The sequence below is a fragment of the Euprymna scolopes genome, chromosome 45, assembly GCF_053919585.1.
Source record: "Euprymna scolopes isolate OS-2025 chromosome 45, ASM5391958v1, whole genome shotgun sequence".
Classification (NCBI taxonomy): Eukaryota; Metazoa; Mollusca; class Cephalopoda; order Sepiida; family Sepiolidae; genus Euprymna; species Euprymna scolopes.
Genome location: NC_136526.1, coordinates 9087065 through 9108622, shown reverse-complemented (window position 1 = coordinate 9108622; position 21558 = coordinate 9087065). Strand labels below are relative to the sequence as shown.

Sequence of the window (21558 nt, the reverse complement as noted above, 5' to 3'; positions counted from 1 at the left end):
AAATTCCCACCACTTATGTTTACTACGCTATAATTACAATGACTAATGTATACCCATTAACCCTTATACTTAAGTGGCCTCCAGGCCTTTATAAGTGGTGATTCCTTCGTTAAAAAAAAAATGCTATCTAAATGCTATTTGAAACCATAGTACCAATATTTAATCTCCTCTCCATCAAAGTCGGAGATATTGTAGGAAATATCAGATGTTTTGTAATTCATATGCAAAACTAGGAAAACAAAATGACTATGAAAGGGATTTTTTTATGACTAATAAAAGAGTGCCAAAAAAAGGCCTGAATGATTAATGATCCCCTTAATGTGTGACCTTAATGGCAAATGTCACATACCCCACTATGCCAGTCAGAAATAATAAACGGATAAAAACACGAAAATAAACCTTAAAGAAGATGAATGCGATTGTAACAAACTCATACAAAACCGTCTTCAGATTAGAGACCCACTCACACGTAAATTTAAGATGCGGGCGTAGCTCACTACACGAGTTTGTAGCGTAATTCAAATCTTGTCCGTAGCTGAATACGTGATGCTTCGCCATCAAATTTTTTTTTATAGTGACACCATCACTACGCCTACTACGGTTTAAGAGAGTCTCATCTACCCTCGAGAGAAAGACAGACCACGGCAGTTTCCCGACCTAGTATTTTTACCTCGTGGTACATACAGCGTCTCGCCTTCCCAAATGATCACCCATTTAGTACTGGCCAGGCTGAACGGTGCTTAACTTTGGTCATCTGGCGAGAATCGGCCCGCCAACATAATTGCACACACACACACACACACACACACACACACACACACACACACAGACACACACGCACACACACCCACCCACCCACACACACATACACGCACACACATACACATACACACACACAGAGCCTGAGCTTAAAAACCCACGTTTGCAAAGAAATCGAATTTGGAGTTTCGATTTTTTCTTATTTGAAAGCGTTAGACAAATGAAAATTAGTCGCGCCACATAAGTATTAGCGCCGTTTATAAAAGCTATGCAACTAACTAAGGGCGACAACTCGCCATGTGGTTATTATTAAACGGGAAGTTGCTAACGGATTGTGTCTGTGTGTGCGGGCTTCTGCTGATACAAGAATTTCGCGAATCTGTTTCCTACACTTTCTTAAATTACAAATTTTATTATTCATTTCATAACGAGATTTTTTTTAAGAGTCCTCTTCTTACTAGCTGGCAGCTCGGCGTTGCCCGGTCGTACAATACACGCTTAAACATGATATTTTAATTCATGCAAATTTCTTATGTATTATTATAGAATCAATCCTCTATTGATTCTTATATATTACGAGGAATTATTTGCCGGTGGATTAATTCGAAAAAAAAAATAAATAAAAATAATAATAATAATAATAATAATAATGATAATGACGTTCATCAAATTCCGTCTGTGTTTGTTTACAATATCACGTCAGCTGATATTTGTGCTTTACAATGAATGCCCTGGAAAAGTCACTTCTGAATAATGTTTAGTCTTAAAATATGCAAACGAAGAAATGATTTGCGGCGATTTTAAATGGTACCTCTACTTTCATCGTAAATTGAACTCATTAATAAGAAAAAAAAAATTAAATGGTGAGATACACCCGAACTTGAACGGGGGGAACCTTTCAATACTGTACCACTAAGCTGCCTTCGGATTAGAATCTCACATATTATAATAAATCTGTTTTTTTTTTTAGAAGAAATAATTTGCTGGAATTTTATTATCTCCAGTGTAACGTAAAAAATTCCACTGTAAAAAAAAAAAAAAATTTTTTTTTTATCTATAAGAGAGAAAAGCTATTTTTAAGGTAAGATTTTTTTCGATTTTTGATTCTTATCGAATGAATTTCTGTACAAAACATATCTAAGAACACTGCCAGACATATAAATTAGCTTTGTGTGAAATTTGCACAAGATAGGTTCAGCCGTTTCGGAACCTATGAGGAACGAACACTCACAAAAAGTGACTTTTATATAACAGTAGAGATTTTAAGCTGATTTAATAATGTATTCTGAAAACGAATAGTAGAAAGAGATAGATAGAAAATTACTTACTGTTGTTTAGATGCAACAGATGCGAACAATCTTGGCCGTTTGTAAACGTGCAGGTAATATTTTCATCTGAAGAAGAAAAAAAAAGGAAATAGTACAAGATTGAATAAACGTATTATATCTTCTTTTTCCTCCTCATTCTCCTCCTTTTTTTCTTCTTCCTTTTTTTCTTCCTCCTTCTTTTCGTTTTCTTCCTCGTCTTCTCTCACTCTTTCTCCATTTTCTCCATCTTCATCTTCTTCATCAAAGATGACCATCTCAAAACAGAAAGGCTCCATCTTGGGTTCCATCCGAAGTTTCTTTGCATCTTGGCTTCCTTCTTTTCGGTTTGACATTCTTGTACTTTTGCCTGTTAACACAAACTTTCCTAGCAGGAACACACAGCGTTGTCCGGGATAAAATAAGTAACGCTATTCAAACACGTAACACCTAAGATGTAACACTGTTACAACATCTGGGGAAATGCTGCAGTGATTTTGGCAACGTATCTGATGTAAGCCTTCCATTTCAGGTCAGGGAGAAAGGTCAGTCCCAGAAGTTTGTCCAAGTCCGCTGCTTCATCGAGGCGAGAGCCATTTATTTCACTCGGGGCAAAGCGGGTATCAAAGCGTTGGTAGTGAAAAGACAGAAGTTTGGTTTTGGATGTATTCAAAATGCTAAATGACCTTAAAATTCTGAACAACCTCTATTGGATACAAAAGGCGACAGTTAGGTTCAATCCCTCCTTTGTTGGGGGGGGGGCGACAAAAATCTTCGAGACTAGCGGTTAGTCGTTTTCTATATTTTCAACGATGGATTTCAGCGAAAGCAAGGGAGATAAGTCAGTTTGTCATACAGAATTGGTCGCACAACTCAAGATGAAAACAACTATAATTAGTTTACTTGTGATTATTTTTCTACTGGATCATTTTTCATAAATTTTTGGAATTCATATTAATTTGGAGAGCGCTGCGAGGAAACATTAATAAGGAGTCCGCCAAGGACGTGCTTTGTCACTATATTTATTCAACCTCTATAGGGAAAACATACTGAGAGAAATTGAGGATAATAAAGGTAACAGTTTGGGTGGACACAACATTAACCATCTTAGATGTGCAGACGACACTGTATTAATAGCAGAATCCGAAGAGACCCTCCAACACATGCTTAATCCTGTGGTGGAAGCAAGTGAAAGTAAAGAACTTGCTTTAAACATCTCAAAAACGTAAGCATGACAGAATCGAAGAACACCCAAACTCCAACATGCAAACTACAATGTCGCAATGTACGAGTTAAACAAGTTGATGAATTCAAATATCTAGGATACTGGATCACATCTGATGGAAGATGCACGACTGAAGTACAAAGTCGCATAACCACAGCCAAAGTCACCTTCAAGAGATTGTCATTAATCATGACCAACAGAAACATTAAAATAGACACCAAAATCAGAATACTCCGAACGTATGTATGGTCTGTTCTATTATACGGTTGTTAGTGCTGGACAATCACCAGCATCACGAGGAAAAAAGACTAGACGCAACTGAAACTTGGTTCTTGGGGAGAATTTTGAAGATATCCTGGACAGAAAAGAAAAGAAAACAAGGAAGTATTAGAAATGGCAAACACAGAAAGGTTTCTAATAAGAACAATACGAAAAAGACAAATGAGATTCATGTCTACAGAAAAAGCGGAATAGAACAGATTAGTTTGACAGGAAAGATCGTGGGTAGAAGAAGTAGAGGACGACAACGAGAAACATACGTTGATAGTCTGAATACCTGAGCAACATAAAAAAAATAATGAGCAACAATGAATTCATGAATGCTGAAAGAAAGAAAGAGAAAGAGAGAGAGAGAGAGAGAGAAAGAGAGAGAGAGAGAGAGAACGATAGCCGCCTATACCTGTATCAGGCAGGACACCACTTGATGATGATGATGATGATGATGATGATGATGATGATGATGATTAAAAATTATTAAAACAAATTTCTTAATTAGCTCTCTAATATGCATGAGGGAAGAACAGATGTACATAAATCTAAGACAATGGCAGAATCGTTAGAAAATGACCTCCAGACCGTAGTAGAATGGGTCTGCAAATGGATGGTAACATTTCATGCTAGTAAGACTAAACTGCTTTCCTTTAACAATTATAAGACGTTTCTCCAACGACCAATACCCATGACAAATAACAGAGAATTCTACCTTCAAACTCCTTGACCTAACATTTGCGAGCAATATGAACTGGAACAAATACATAGAGGACATTGCAAAGGCTGCTGCAAAGAAGGTGGGTTCTCTCTATCGAGCTAGAAGACTACTCACGCCTAAGAGTATCCTGTACCTTTACAAGGCCACCATTCACCCATGCATGGAGTATTGTTGCCACATCTGGGCTGGTGCATCTACCACTAGTCTCTCCCTCTTAGATAAAGTCCAAAAAAGAGTTCTCAATCTAAAAAAAGAGTTGTCAATCTAATCGGTCCCACTTCATCAACTGAGATCCAGCCCCTGTCTCATCGCCGCAATGTTGCATCACTGTGCCTGTTTTACAAATATTTTAATGGAATGTGTTCTGATGAACTCGTTTCACTTGTACCCCCTCGACGTACATATCACCGACAAAACCTGCTTAGCAATAAGATCTCACCCCCCCTCCACTGTTGTTGTCCCCAAATGCCAGAAAGCTTTCTATTCTAATAGTTTCTTCCCTCGAACAGCTAGACTTTGGAATTCCCTTCCTGCTGCCTGCTTCCCTGGCTGAACTGATATGCAGAAGTTTAAATGTAACATAAACAAATATCTTGTTAATCTTTCCTAGACATGGCCCCAAATAGTATCAGTCATGGATATGTGAACGACTCCATATAGATTAACTAATTTGCATATTTCTTTTAAAAAAGAGTGTTCATTAATAAATTATTCAAGTGAGAGTCGCCAATCTGATAGGCCTTGAACTGGCATCCAAGCTTCAGCCTGTCCCATCGAAGAAACGTTGCATCCCTCTGTCTGTTCTGACGAACTGCAGACACTTGTGCCCCCACGACGTAGACACCCTCGACAAACTCGACAGGCAGCTAAATTCCACCCCCACACAGTAGAGATCCCTAGATGCAAAAGATCTTTCTACTCCAGTAGTGTCTTCCCCAGAACCGCTAGACTCTGGAATTCCATTCCAAGTTCCTGCTTCCCCAACTGTACTGACATGCAGAAGTTCAAGTGCAACGTGAACCGACATCTTGCTGCCCAAATCCTAACATAGTACCCCAGTAGTTGCTGCCCCTGATAGTAGCCCCTTACATCAAAGTGGCAATGTGCCTTGTTTGGGATGAAAATGTAAAAAAAAAAAAAAAAAAAAAAAAAAGTGTAAGGTTTCTTATTGGATAATGGGTTTTATTTACTATTATGCTTAATTTTATTTATCCACATTATACATATTCAAAACATTTCCATACAAGCACGAAAAAAGAAGCGCTTGTTATCCGCAAGTTTTATTCAGAGACAGAGGCAAAGAGCAAGAATTATATCATCTCGAATCACTGCTGGTACGCTTCCAAATTTGGGTTTCCGTGACGAGAAGCAAGTTCGATATTCAGCAACACGGCCAAAATGAGTGAATATGGTCTCGTACTGGAGATCCAATAACAGAGACTAGAAGAAGTCCATTGGTTTTTGAGGATGATGGCGTGAAATTGAACCGAGAAAATTATCGCAAGACCATTCTTGAATAATCATTATTATCCTAAGACCAAAAGGCATTTTAAAAATAAGCCGTTGGTTACGGAGCGGAAAAATACACAAGAATGGCTTAAGAAGAATGTCCAGGAATTCATTTCAAAGGAAGAATGGTCCCTATCGTCTCCAGACCTCAACCCGTCGGACTTTGGTATTTGGTCTATCTTGGAGAGTAATGTTTCAGCTTCTCACCATACAAATTTAAAGGCTCTGAAGAAGATATTAAGTGAGGAATGGACCAAAATCCTACAAAATATCATTCTTGACTCGTATAGAACATTCACCAAGCGTTTGCAGCAGGTTATTGATGCACAGAACGGTTACATTGAATACAGTTTGGATATTTTGAATCTAGTAATATTATCGTATATATTTTCTAGAAGGGCACCCGGCATTGCCTGGTCGTAAAACACGCTTAAATATGATTTTTTTTTTTTTTTTTTTTTACAAAGGCATCACCACATTATCAAGGCCCAGAGGCCACTCAAGGATAAGGGTTAAAGAGTGTACAGTAGAAATTGGTCAATATAGTAATCATTAGTAATGAAAATTTGGCAAATTTAATAACCTATATGGAACGGCCCATCAAGAACTTATTTACTTTAGACTTGAACACAACCATATTGTAGCCAGCCGGAAAGCAGGAAAACGGAAGACAATTCCACAGGCGTGCAGTTCTAAGAAAGAAGCTTTGTTCATGGAATCTACGTTTAGGTTTAGGCACAGATAAAGAGTGGGGGAAATTATTGATAGTGTTTACAGCTAGACGAGTGTTTCTTGTGAAAGTTTGGCGAGGGGGGACCATAGATTGAAGCTCAGTTGAACACTTTCCATGAAAATAACGATACATCAGAGACAAACTCGCAATATCTCTTCTGTGAGATAGAGGTTGCAAGGAGGAGAAAAGGACATCTCCTACGAGGCTACGAAGTCTATTTTGAACTCTATCAAGCCAGGACAAGTCCTTTCTAGCAGCTCCTGCCCAGATGTGGCAACAGTATTCCATCCTTGGACGTACCTGGCTCTTATATAGATAGAGAATAGCATCAGCAGTGAGATATCTACTGGATCGATAGAAAGATCCCACCATTTTTCCAGCGGCCTTGGCAACAGATTTGATATACGTGTTCCATTTAAGATCAGGAGTAATGGTCAAGCCCAGAAGCTTGTCAAAACTTGAGGCCTCCTGAAGACGAGAGCCATTCATTTCAATTGATGACAAATGTGGATTAGAATGTTGATGATGTAAAGAGAGAAGCTTGGTTTTAGATGCATTAAAAGTAACCAGCCACTCCTTTCCCCATTGTACTACGTGCTCAAGATCAGAGGAGAGAGAATTGGAGAGAACTTGGTCGTTTAATGCAGATGTCGTATTTATTATGATTTTATATTGATTAGTATATATTAGCAATGATTTAAAAAAGTTTAAAAAAAATGACTCGTGCGCCATCACCGATAATCAAAACTAAAACGTTTAGCTTACGATTTGTTTTTTCCTTTGCCGTTAATGACTGAACTATGAAAACATGTTCCTATTTACAATGCCTCCCCACAGGACAGAGTTAGACACCAGGGTCGTTTTTTAGCGTGGAGAAAAGGAACAAAAATAAAAATTGTCTCAGTCGTGAAGGATTTCTCCTCCACTGACAGAGAACAAGAAATTGAAGTGCAGCATCTGGAGAACAGATGGTATTTATTTGCTCCCCCACCGAGCAAATTAGGCACAAGGCCAATTTTTGATGTGAGGAGTGAAGGGGAAATGGGGACCAACTCCCCGGGGAGTAGGGGAGCTGGATAGTGACAACTGGTATGAAGGGTTGCCCCTACATTGACCAAGGTCTTATATGTGGGGTCGCCCCCACATGTGGTCTTTGCTTGCAGTATCTGCCGGAACAGATGGTATTTATTTGCTCCCCCACCGAGCAAATTAGGCACAAGGCCGATTTATAATGTGAGGAGTGAAGGGAGGGGGAAGGGAAAAAGGGGACCAGCTCCCGAGAGGTGGGAAATGGGAGCTGGTTAAAGGTCAGGCATGTGGGGTTGCCCCCACATCTGGTCTTTGCTAGTCATAGCTAGTCATAGCTTGCAGTATCTGCCGGAACAGATGGTATTTATTTGCTCCCCCACCGAGCAAATTAGGCACAAGGCCAATTTTTAATGTGAGGAGTGAAGGGAGTGGGAAGGGAAAAAGGGGACCAGCTCCCGAGAGGTGGGAAATGGAAGCTGGTTAAAGGTCAGGTATGTGGGGTTGCCCCCACATCTGGTCTTTGCTTGCAGCATCCGCCGGAACAGATGGTATTTATTTGCTCCCCCACAGAGCAAATTAGGCACAAGGCCGTTTTTAATGTGAGGTAAGAACCAGCTCCCCTAAAAGTAGGCAAAAAGGGGGCACTCTGGTTACCAAAAATAATAATTGTCCCAGTATAGAGGGTTTCCCCTCCATTGACTGGTACAAATCATCTTAAGTGCAGTATCTGCCGGAACAGATGGTATTTATTTGCTCCCCCACCGAGCAAATTAGGCACAAGGCCGATTTTTAATGTGAGGAGTGAAGGGAGGGGAAAGGGAAAATGGGGACCAGCTCCCGAGAGGTGGGAAATGGGAGCTGGTTAAAGGTCAGGCATGTGGGGTTGCCCCCACATCTGGTCTTTGCTAGTCATAGCTAGTCATAGCTTGCAGTATCTGCCGGAACAGATGGTGTTTATTTGCTCCCCCACCGAGCAAATTAGGCACAAGGCCGATTTTTAATGTGAGGAGTGAAGGGAGGGGGAAGGGAAAAAGGGGACCAGCTCCCGAGAGGTGGGAAATGGGAGCTGGTTAAAGGTCAGGCATGTGGGGTTGCCCCCACATCTGGTCTTTGCTAGTCATAGCTAGTCATAGCTTGCAGTATCTGCCGGAACAGATGGTATTTATTTGCTCCCCCACCGAGCAAATTAGGCACAAGGCCAATTTTTAATGTGAGGAGTGAAGGGAGTGGGAAGGGAAAAAGGGGACCAGCTCCCGAGAGGTGGGAAATGGAAGCTGGTTAAAGGTCAGGTATGTGGGGTTGCCCCCACATCTGGTCTTTGCTTGCAGCATCCGCCGGAACAGATGGTATTTATTTGCTCCCCCACAGAGCAAATTAGGCACAAGGCCGTTTTTAATGTGAGGTAAGAACCAGCTCCCCTAAAAGTAGGCAAAAAGGGGGCACTCTGGTTACCAAAAATAATAATTGTCCCAGTATAGAGGGTTTCCCCTCCATTGACTGGTACAAATCATCTTAAGTGCAGTATCTGCCGGAACAGATGGTATTTATTTGCTCCCCCACCGAGCAAATTAGGCACAAGGCCGATTTTTAATGTGAGGAGTGAAGGGAGGGGAAAGGGAAAATGGGGACCAGCTCCCGAGAGGTGGGAAATGGGAGCTGGTTAAAGGTCAAGCATGTGGGGTTGCCCCCACATCTGGTCTTTGCTAGTCATAGCTAGTCATAGCTTGCAGTATCTGCCGGAACAGATGGTGTTTATTTGCTCCCCCACCGAGCAAATTAGGCACAAGGCCGATTTTTAATGTGAGGAGTGAAGGGAGGGGGAAGGGAAAAAGGGGGCCAGCTCCCGAGAGGTGGGAAATGGGAGCTGGTTAATGGTCAGGCATGTGGGGTTGCCCCCACATCTGGTCTTTGCTAGTCATAGCTTGCAGCATCTGCCGGACCAGATACTACACTTTGATCTTGTCCCGAAGCTGTAAGGCTAAACATTAAAATATAAACCAATAGCTACTATGTTATGCATACATATTCGTAATGCCGTGGTTCGACTCTCATCTGACAAATTTCAATTTTTTTTTTTTAAATTTTCACACTTTTGTACCGATTTTCCCCAGCTAAAATCCAAATATAAAGTTTCGCATGTGTTCAAATACCTTATATATCAAGTTTCATGTCTGTCGACCAAAAACTGACAGAGTAGTTTGGTAGGCAAATTTTTTTTAAACAAATATATATATGCATACATAAATATATATGGAAAGAGGTTTGTGTTTATTATAAGCTTTTTATGCAAATATTATGCAAGTATAAATCATGTAGAATATCTGCATGAATATAATTACACGTAATAGTTAAATAAAGATGGTTATCCCGTTAGAAAACTGAAGAAAACAATAAGGAATTGATTAAAATGAATGTTTAAAAGAATATGCAAATTAGCTAGATCTTTTGCAGATGAATGCAATTCCACGACCCATATATAACAAAGTTATATTTTCTTTTTAAATAAACAGAAAAAAGGTTCGCCTTTTTTCTTCTTGGCCTTCGGGCAAGATCTTTTTTTTCTGTTATCAAAGTGTAGTAACTGTTCCGGCAGATGCTGCAAGCAAAGACCAGCTATGACTAGCAAAGACAATATGTGGGGTTAACCCCACATATCTGAACTTGGTCAAGGTAGGGATCACCCTACGACCACAGTTACTATCCAGCTCCCATTTCTCACCTCTCGGGAGCTGGATCCCCCTTTCCCTTCCCCCTCCCTTCACTCCTCACATTAAAAATTGGCCTTGTGCCTAATTTGCTCGGTGGGGAAGCAAATAAATAAACTGTTCCGGCAGATAATGCAATCAAAGACCATATGTGGGGGCAACACCACATATCAGACTATTGCTCTAGGCCAATCAGTTTTGGTCAACGTAGAGAAAACCCTTCATACCAATTGTCACTATCCAGTTCCCCCTCCCCTTCACTCTCCACATTAAAAAACGGCCTTGTGCCTAATTTGCTCAGTGGGGAAGCAAATAAATAACTAAATATATAGAAAAAACGCTTGCTTTTTTTCTGTTGTTTTTGGCTCTCGGGCAAAGATCAGAGTGTAGTATCTGTTCCGGCAGATGCTGCACTTAAGATAATTTGTACCAGTCAATGGAGGGGAAACCCTCTATACTGGGACAATTATTATTTTTGGTAACCAGAGTGCCCCCTTTTTGCCTACTTTTAGGGGAGCTGGTTTTTACCTCACATTAAAAACGGCCTTGTGCCTAATTTGCTCAGTGGGGGAGCAAATAAATACCATCTGTTCCGGCAGATACTGCAAGCTATGACTAGCAAAGACCAGATGTGGGGGCAACCCCACATGCCTGACCTTTAACCAGCTCCCATTTCCCACCTCTCGGGAGCTGGTCCCCTTTTTCCCTTCCCCCTCCCTTCACTCCTCACATTAAAAATCGGCCTTGTGCCTAATTTGCTCGGTGGGGGAGCAAATAAATACCATCTGTTCCGGCAGATACTGCAAAGCTAAGACTAGCAAAGACCATATGTGGGGGTAACCCCACATATCTGAACTTGGTCAAGGTAGGGATCACCCTACGACCACAGTTACTATCCAGCTCCCATTTCCCACCTCTCGGGAGCAGGACCCCCCTTTCCCTCCCCCGCTCCCTCTATCTCCACATTAAAAACGGCCTTGTGCCTAATTTGCTCAGTGGGGAAGCAAATAAATAAACTGAGTGTAGTATCTGTTCTGATGTTTCATTAAAGTTAATTGGTCCTTGGTCAATGTAGGGGAAACCCTTCATACTGAGGCAATTACTATTTATTTCAGAGTGCCCCTTTTTGCCCTTGTTTTAGGGGAGCTGGTTCCCCCCCCTCCCCATTAAAAATGACTTTGTGTCACATTTGCTTTCGTGGGGAAGCAAATAAATAGAAAAAAGGTTTTTATTATGAATATCAATACATACATATATATATATATATATATATATATATATATATATATATATATCAATGTATATATATATATATATATATATACATTGATATATATATATATATATATATATATATATATATATATATATATATATATATATATATCAATGTATATATATATATATATATCAATACTTCATTCTGAGACAATTACTATTTTTTTTTTGGATACTGCCAGAATACCTCCCTTGAGCCCTTGTTTTAGGGGAACTGGTTTTCGCCCACATTAAAACGATCTTTTGTTTAATTTGCTTTCGTGGGGAAGCAAATAAATACTTTAATAAATTTAAAAAAAAAAGAAGTTTTTTTATAGGAATTTCATACACATACACGAACAAATTTATAGATGTTCCGGTGATTTGTATTGTCCAATTTTTAAAATAAATATGGGCAAAAAAACCCCCCCAAAACAACGAATTCTTGAACACCCTGTATATTCGGTATAATCTATACTATTAATAAAATTCTAAATGTTTTTTTTTGTTGTTTTTACATAGGCATCACCACTTATCAAGGCCTAGAGGCCACTCGAGGATAAGGGTTAAAGAGCGTACAATAGAAATTGGACAATATAGAAATCGTTAGTAATGGTAATTCAGTAAATTTGTTACATTATATGGAACGGCTCATCAAGAACTTGTTTACGTTAGACTTGAAGACAACCATATTGTAGTCAGCCGGAAAGCGGGAAAACAGAAGACAATTCCACAGACGTGCAGTTCTAAGAAAGAAGCTTTGTTCATGGAATCTACGTTTAGGTTTAGGCACAGATAAAGAGTGGGGGAATTATTGATAGTATTTTCTGCTAGACGGATGTTTCTTGTTGAAGTTTGGCGAGGGGGACCATAGATTGGAGCTCAGCCGAGCACTTGCCATGAAAATAACGATTGGAGCTCAGCCGAGCACTTGTCATGAAAATAACGAGATAAACTCGCAACATTTCTTCTGTGAGAAAGAGGTTGCAGGGAAGAGAAAAGGACATCTCCTACGAGGCTACGTAGTCTATTTTGAAAGCAGGATCAGTCCTTTCTAGCAGCTCCTGTCCAAATGTGGCAACAGTATTCCATCGTATTTATTTATTTATATGTGTGTGTATATATACAAATAAAACTTTCGAACGGATGCACCGAATTGAAAAATTCTTTTTTTCTCTAAAAGGTGTGAGTCCCCAAATTGTCCTTATTTATATATGGTTCGTAACGAACAACGCCAATTCACACAAAAAGGCCGAAACTAAGGTTTTTGGGCAGTTTCGTGCAATTGTCGAAAAAGTTACCTGCCCATGTCACCGGAATTTAGTATGTCTGTATACAGTGAGAATTTAGGGGGCTATGTACAAAGAGAAACTATACATGGGATAAACCGTGGGGGGGGGTCCAACCAGCGTCTGTACAAGGCCGCCTTAAAGCCCTGTAATATGAGCTGGTTTACCACCTCATCAGTTATGCTGGTTCCACGGAGATGCAACTCAAACTGAGGATGCTGCTTGGCGTTCAAACCTCCAGAACCGTTGAAGGTAAAACTTTTTTTTGCGTCCCCCTGGAGTCGGCGATCCGGGGCAGTGGTGAAGAACAGGTCCCGGTTCAGACCATACTGTCCATGAAAGATGTTGTAGGTGAGGATGAGGTCGCCTCAAAGCTTCCTGAGCTCAAGTAAAAAAAAAAAAAAAAAAAGATTTAGAGCCCTTAAAAATTGCTCATAGGATAGACTTTTGAGGTCAGCCACCATTCTCGTCGTCTGGCGCTGAACTGGTTCAAGATGCTGGACGTCTTTCATGTGGTCTGAATACTGTATTCGTGAATCGTTGGCACCATAGAAGTGTAGAGGGGAAGTAAGATGGCGACGCATAATAAAGAAGCCTTTTGATATTTCTATATTTAAAGGGACGAAACTCTTCTTTCATTATTTCGATTATTCAAACTACTCTTCTCACCTTGAGTGTTTTTCTCACAACGTTTCGACCGATGTAACTTCCGATCTTCTCTACGTGTATCTTGTCGAATTCGGGAACATTTCTGTCGAACACGGGAATCTGCGCAAATTTTTCAAACAGAACCCTCTATTTAATCGACGGCGGTAGAACGCTCTTGTTCAGTCAGCCATGACCGCAAGAACCCATGGCGTAACGGATAAAGCGAAATTTAGTTTCGTAGCAAGAAACAGAAATGCGAAATATAATTACGAGGTTGGTGTACATTTTTTTTTGACCGTTCAAAACTTACCTTCAGTGGCTGCAAATGCAAATATGGCGCCGAAAAAGCACAGGTACATCCACAAACACGATGCCATCTTTCTGTCAGAATTAGATTTGCACCTAAACAAAATAAATATGCAAGAATTAAAATTTTTTTCGGGTGAAGTTTATTTGTGGTGTTGGTATACAATGTATACGGGGTGGAACGATAAAATTGTCGCCATAGGAAAGACATGATTCCATTTCCGTTTGATGAGAACCGGTTTTCTTTTTTGTTGCAGACCATCTAGTAGTTGGCCAGTTGTGTACAATTCCCAAGAGCGATAAGAGCCTTCTATCATGTCTAAAAGCGACACAATGTTCAACGAGCGAGATCGGAGATGCGCCACTGTACAACTCATGCTCTCTACCGATCCAAGTTATAACAACAGGACCATTGCTAGCACCCTCAAAATGCAAATCCATACAGGAGTTGGTAAGATAAATACACGCATATACACTCATACATGCACATGTATACACACATACATATACACAGATATAAATGCATATACAGACTGTCGCTTTAGAAAAGACGACATGATTCCATTTCCGTTTGATGAAAACCGGTTTTCTTTTTTGTTGCAGACCATCTACTAGTTGGCCAGTTGTGTACAAATCCCAAGAGCGATAAAAGCCTTCCATTATGTCTGAAAGTGACACAATATTCAAGCAAGCGGAATAAAAAGCGCTATCGTATTAATATATAGATTGTTGCATTATATTTTGAAAGAAGAAGGACTAAAGGATAAAAGATTAAACTAGAAAAGAGAATCAGTGCTACTGGTGAGACCTCTATAAAATAAAACGCACCTGCTGCTCCTACCTCATGTGGAAAGAGAAGCCATTAAGGTTTCGTTTAATCAATAAGATAATTATGCATGAGGACGGAATATTCACATATATCGAATACAGCCTGGCAACGCCGGATACTTCAGCTAGTATCTATAAAAACAGAGAGAGAGGGTGAGGAAGAGAGAGAGGGGGAAGGAAGAGAGAGAGAGGAAGGAAGAGAGAGAGGAGGAAGGAAGAGAGAGGAGGAAGGAAGAGGAAGAGAAGGAAGAGAGAGGGGAAGAGAGAGAGGGGGAAGAGAGAGAGAGAGAGACTGAGAGAGAGTGTGTGTGTGTGTGTGTGAGAGAGAGAGAGAGAGAGAGAGATTTCAAATGCTAGAAAAAAGAATTAGTGCTACTGGCGAGACCTTTATAAAATAAAACGCACCTGCTGCTCTTACCTCAGGGGGGGGATGTGGAAAGAGAAGCCATTATGAATTAATGTTTCGTTTAATCAATAAAATAATAAGGACGGGATATTCACATATATCAAATACAACCTGGCAACGATGTGTACTTCAGCTAGTATATAGTATATTATTTCGTCCTTCTTTTTCTCCATAACCACAAGCTTGAATTGTCAAAATAAAGTGTAGTTTGTTTTTATATCAACTAAAGAAAGTACTTGGCCTTCGGGACAAGATCAAAGTGTATTATCTGTTCTTCAGATGCTGCACTTCAATTTCTTGTTCTCTATCAGTGGAGGAGAAATCCTTCACGACTGAGACAATTTTTATTTTTGTTCCTTTGCTCCACGTTAAAAAACGACCCTGGTGTCTAACTCTATCCCATGGGAAGGCATCGTAAATAGGAACCAAAGAAAGCGTTTGTTTGTTATTAAAGCGATTATACATTCGTAATTCGTATGCATTGGAAAAGCGGAACTGAAGAGTTTTTCAAGACAGACTCTCTCGTTGTATAACAACGCTACACAACTTCATCCAGGAAATTTGAGGGAAGCCCCTTTCGCCCCTTTCACGCTCTTATTACTTGTTACGAACAGGAACAAGACACTTTATGTCGACATATTGTTTCGTTTCTATCACAGAAATGATGCATTGCAGTTGCATATGAAAAGCTAACAAAAAAAAAAAAATAAAATAATCATAAGATTTTTATTTTAATATGCATGTTTTTATTGATGAAGATTTCAATTTATAACACGTAGCATTTAATTATGTTAAACAACTATGTGACGCGCGACACCCAAGATGAAACTGACGTGTGTGAGGAAGCCATGAGAAAATAGAGGAGGACGAAACAAGCAACCAAAATTGTGGATTTAAAGTTGGTTGGTTGGTTGGTTGTTTTGTTTTACGGCATATCAACCCTTTTCACGTTATTTAATGCCGAATCTGGTGATTTTGAAGAACGATTTTTTAATATAGTATATTTGTTTTTTTTAAGTCGTATTCTATTTAACCCATAGTTGGGGCCCTAACAGGTGCTACCATTCCGGGTCAGAGTGGACTTGGGAGCAATGACAATTAAAGGGTGGCTCCACACTCCCTAAGGCCTGCAAGCTGGGGCCCTCACCATCGGATATAGTTTAAGGCCATATCCAGGACCGATTTAAAGTTGACTTACGTTTAAATTCATTTAGCTACAGATAAAGAGTGCTTTTCGTGAGAGTCAGGTCAGGAGGGATTACAGACAGCTTAGACGAGCACTTGCCGTGAAAATAACGATAAAGCAGAGACAGGCTCACAATGTCTCTTCTGTGGGAGAGAAAGGTTGCAAGGAAGAGAAAAGGGCATCTCCCACTAGATAACAAAGTCTATTTTGAACTCTGTCAAGGCAGGATAAGTTGCTTCAAGCAGCTCCTGCCCAGATGTAGCAACAGTATTCCATCCTTGAAGTACTTGCCTCTTATATAGGCAGAGAATTGTATCTGCAGTGAAATATCTACTGGAGCGATAAAACGATCCCACCAAACGTTGATCTCATGCAAATTTATTATTATATTTTTTTACTTTATTTATTTATTTATTATTATTATTATTATTATTATTATTATTATTATTATTATTATTATTATTATTATTATTATTATTATTATTACTATTATTACTATTATTATTATTGGCTCACATAGATCTTTCACACAAGTCAACAAACGATCTGATTGGAAACCTGTGGTGTTCTCTGGAAGCTGAGTGACAACAAGCCTCCCCAGACGTCCAGATCTCTCCACCTCCTTCGATAGCATTTGCAAATGAATTTGTATCATCGCAACAGCCGCTTACCATTGATTTCTAGCTGGTAGTGGCCATTGGTTTATACTGGAATTTGAGTGGCACTCAGCCTCCCCATTATTATTATTATTATTATTATTATTATTAATAATAATAATAATAATAATAATAATAATAATAATAATAATAATAATATTTTTATTTTTTTCCACTCTAAACAAGGCATATTACCACTTGGATGTAAAGGGCAACTATTTGGGATAATGCGTGCTGTGAACTAAGATTAACCTTTCTCGTTAATTTTAGTTGGTTTAAATAGTAATAATTAGGGCTGTGACAACAAAATAATCTTTTCGTTCTTTTGACTCTCAAGTATATATCCAACACAGTAAGACACAGTCAATCAACCAAGAACCACATCCGTCTATATAAAAACATAAGATATCAACGGATATATACTCAAGAGTGAAAACAATGAAAAGAATATGCTGTTGTCACAGCCATAGTAAGGATACTTTGAAAGGAGGTAGGCGTTTTATGTGCGCCATAAGATTGGGTTCTTTGGTTGCATTTCCAGGTTATTTAATGTCGAATCCGAGAATTTTGAGAATTTTTTTTTTATGTTTCAAGTTCTTTATATCTTCAAATATTTATTAATGTTGTTTGGTTTGGTTGTTTTGTAGACGAAAAATGCTAGTGTTTTTGTAAAACATGATTGAGATTTGCAAAAGGAGGAAGAAAACAAAAAAGAAAAAAAACAATAACATCGATGTTTGATTCATTTTTGTTCAGGAAGCCGGTATCGTCCGACTTCCTGGCGAAACGAAAACAAAAATTTCATCTACAAAACAACCAAAGCAAAAACCACAAATAAATATCTGAAGATATAAAGAAGTTGAAGCTTAAACAATTTTTCCCAAATTAAATAACAAGATACTGTGGCAATACCAATTTGTCGACTATAAAGTTCACAATTTATTGTGTGATCACATTGGGATTTAGGCTAAATTCTGCACAAAAAATTATGACAGTAGTTCTTAAGACTATATATATATATATATATATATATATATATATATATATATATATATATATATATATATATATATATATATATATATATTCTGTCGTACAAACGGTCGGGTTTCAATCCTGGCTTGAGGTAGTTGCCTGTCTAGCCGCACTGATGAGCTGTGAAACAGCGAAACAGTACTGCATGTGGATAACTATAATGCTCCTTATCTTGAGTTGAGCATATTGAGAAGTGATACACGAATTACCATTAGCGTATAAGCAATGCTCTTTGTGTAAACAAATCGAGCAGAGGTAGTGGTTAGGAGCCTTGACTGTCGTATAAACGGTCGGGTTTCAATCCTGGCTTGAGGTGTTTAGCCGCACTGATGAGCTGTGAAACAGCGAAACAGTACTGTATGACTATATATATATATATATATATATATATATATATGGTGACCCCCCCCAAAAAACGTACCCCAACTCTAATTAGGCCCCGTTTCTTAGTGTTTGTCCGAATGAAATGAAACTTTGGTCATAACTAGTTTATTATATTCAAAACATCACATCAAGACACTAGGGTCTTTGGCCTTTTTTCTCCGTTGACTGTAATATGCTCAGAAAAACAATTGAATGTCCTCTGTTTTTTTTTGGGTCACCCTGTATATATATATATATATATATATATATATATATATATATATATATATATATATATACTCGGGTTTTTTATATTCAAAAGTAATGGACTAATGAATTCAACGAGGTTGTTAGATAGTGCTCAATAAAAAGAGCTGATAATACTTGTTTATTGTTATATAAACATGCTCACATCAAAAGATTATTCATTGAACTTTTGAATAGTCAAGTCGCTGCCTGGTGATATCTGTTGTTTGATTGAAACAAGTGGCTATTTGTAGCAGCGGGATGTGAGCATGTTTATATAACAACAAACAAGTAATATATATATATATATATATATATATATATATATATATATATGTATATATGTGTGTGTGTGTGTGTGTGTGTGTGTGTGTGTACGTGTCACGATGACATTTTTTTAAAGCCTCATTCATATTTTCTGCAATATACTTAACCAACAGAAAGATCTAAGGAAAATTCAGTTTGGAAATTTTGCTCAATCATGCACAATAAAAAACTAAAAAAAAAAATCAAGAATATTATTTTGAAAAATGTATATTACATCTAAAGTCCCAGGAAAAAAAAAAGGTTCTGGATATGACCTTAAACTATATCCGATGGTGAGGCCCCCTTTAATTGTCAGTGCTCCCAGGTCCACTCTGAGCAGAAGTGGTAGTACCTGTTAAGGTCCCAGCTATGGGATAAATAGAAACCGACTTGAATATATATATATATATATATATATATATATATATATATATATATATATATATATATATATATATATATATAGTAATTTATAAAAGATATATGGCGATTAAGCTACACTGAATATTCTGCGTTTCATCTACTATAGGATTCGTCAGGCTTATGCGCATAAGCCTGACGAATCCTATAGTGGATGAAACGCAGAATATTCAGTGTAGCTTAATCGTCATATATATTTTATAAATTACTAACTAGCTCTACCTACGTATTGAACACTTTTGAAGTAAATACTTAAAGTTTACGCATAAATCTATACTTTCGTATATTAAATTTATGTGAGTAAATGAAGTAGTTATATATATATATATATATATATATATATATATATTCTTAAAAATTTATTTTCTTTCAAAATTACTGGATTAGGCATTAAATAACCTGAAAAAGGGTTGAAAATCGTAAAACAAAAACAACTAATCAACCAGGAAAAATAGAAGAAAAGATTTTAAATATTTAATAAAATAGTTTCCGAGATTGTTTTGTTTTTCTATTAATTTTGAATTGACATTACGAATTTTTTTTTTCAAAGACGCGACAACAATTTCTATTTTTTGTTTATACAGTTTTTCGTTTTCACGATGAACTTTTTAAATCAGGAAAAAACTTTTGCAACGACCGAAAAGTTTAACAAATATTTTCATAGAATGTGCTGTCCAAGGTCACCATTCGCCCACGTGGAGTATTGATGCCACATCTGCGCTGGTGCAGTGGTGCACCCACCCCTAGTCTCCCCCTCAAGGATAAGGTCCAGAAAAGAGTTTTCGATCTAATAGGTCCCACTTTGTCAACTAAGCTCCAACCCCTGTCCCATCACCGCAATGTTGCATCCCTGTACCTTTTTTTTTTTACAAATATTTTAATGGAATGTGCTTCGATGAACTCGTTGCATTTGTACCCCCCCCCGATGTACATATTCCCGACAAACCCGCTTAGCAACAAAATCTCATCCCTTCACTGTTGTGGTCTCTAAATGCAAGAAAGCTTTCTACTCTTATAGTTTCTTCCATCGATTAACCAGACCTTGGAATTCCCTTCCTGCTAACTGTTTCTATGGCTGTACTGATATGCAGAAGTTTAAATGTAATGTAAACCAACATTTTGTTAATCTTTCATAAGCATGGTACCAAATAGTAGCCCCTTAAATGTCTAAGTGGCGATTGTTAGGGGTGAACGTGAGAAAAACAACCCCCCAAACAAAACAAAAACATGTCTGTAAATGAGCTAAAAAAAAAAAGAATACAAAAAAAAAGACTCCCAGGCAACACCGTTTGATATAAAAAAAATCATTAAATAAACGTGAGAAATTAAAGAAAATACGAACCCGCGTAGATTCGCTTCCAGTCGACCGTCGTGTGCGGTCTTTTTTTTTTTTTTTTTTGCAAAACTATGTCCAAGATGCCCGGGAGTGTCGGGGGTAAGGAGCAAAAATTTGGACTGGTCACGTGTCCATCATCTTCGCGGATGAAGGAAGACATTTGAAGAAAAGGGTCGGAGGCGGGAGAGAACTTCTTCGGAGGCCGGAAACAAAAGGAAACAAAAGGAAAAAAAAAAAAAAAAAAAAGCGACTGAAAGGGGATGCGGGCAAACCCAGAAATTATAATCTGAACGGAAACATGGCGCGAAAAACAAGAAAAAAAAAAACAACAACAAACAAACAAAAAAAAAAAAAAAGAAACAAAAACAAGGTGGGGTCCATCAAACAAACAAACAAGCAAACACACAATATATAAATTCAAAACAAAAAGTACAAATAAAAACCAGGGGTTCCCAACCTTTTTACATGGCGACGTAATTTTTAAATGGCGACGAGTTTTTGTAAAATTTCACCGCACATCTATCTAAAAAAAAAAATATGCATTTTCTATTCATATACCCGTCTTGCAATAAAATAAATAATAATAAAAAAAGAAACAAAGTTTATATAAGTAGAATTTTTATTCACATCAATGTACAACATTTGTATTCAATATTTGGTATAGAATAATAATTTAAAACCAGCGGGACCTGTGGAAGTTCCACGGCGTATTCTTTCATATATAATATATTAATGTTGCCATTCTGTGGATGTTCAGCGTAAATGGAGACGTTCTGATATTATTGTAGCTCTTTTGTTAAAGCTGCAAAACGATATATCTAAGCTAGCAGGCGTAACCCAGTCGTAAAATACGCTTAAATAGTATATTTTAATTTATGAAGATTTTGTATGTATTATTATAGAGTCAATTTCCTATCGATTCATATATAATAGTTGTGATTTATATATATATATATATATATATATATATATATATATATATATATATATATATATATATATATATATATGACTTGGGTGTATC

General features: G+C 38.0%; 1 protein-coding gene across 2 annotated transcripts in view; it reads right to left on the bottom strand.

Annotated features, from left to right (window-relative positions):
• The window catches only part of LOC145269231 (uncharacterized), a 41615-nt gene extending 20835 nt beyond the window's left edge, over positions 1-20780 (bottom strand). Inside the window, exons 1-3 of one of the 2 annotated variants that reach the window (XM_080124852.1) lie at positions 20541-20780; positions 13757-13848; positions 2088-2153 (exon numbers count right to left, since the gene is read on the bottom strand). In XM_080124852.1, the coding sequence (XP_079980978.1) occupies positions 2088-2153; positions 13757-13823 (133 nt within the window). In that variant the 5' untranslated portion in view covers positions 13824-13848; positions 20541-20780. Of the gene's footprint in view, positions 1-2087; positions 2154-13756; positions 13849-14580; positions 14628-20540 lie in introns of those variants that run through there. The other variant, XM_080124853.1, reaches the window with a different exon arrangement.
• Between the last annotated feature and the right edge of the window lie 778 nt (positions 20781-21558).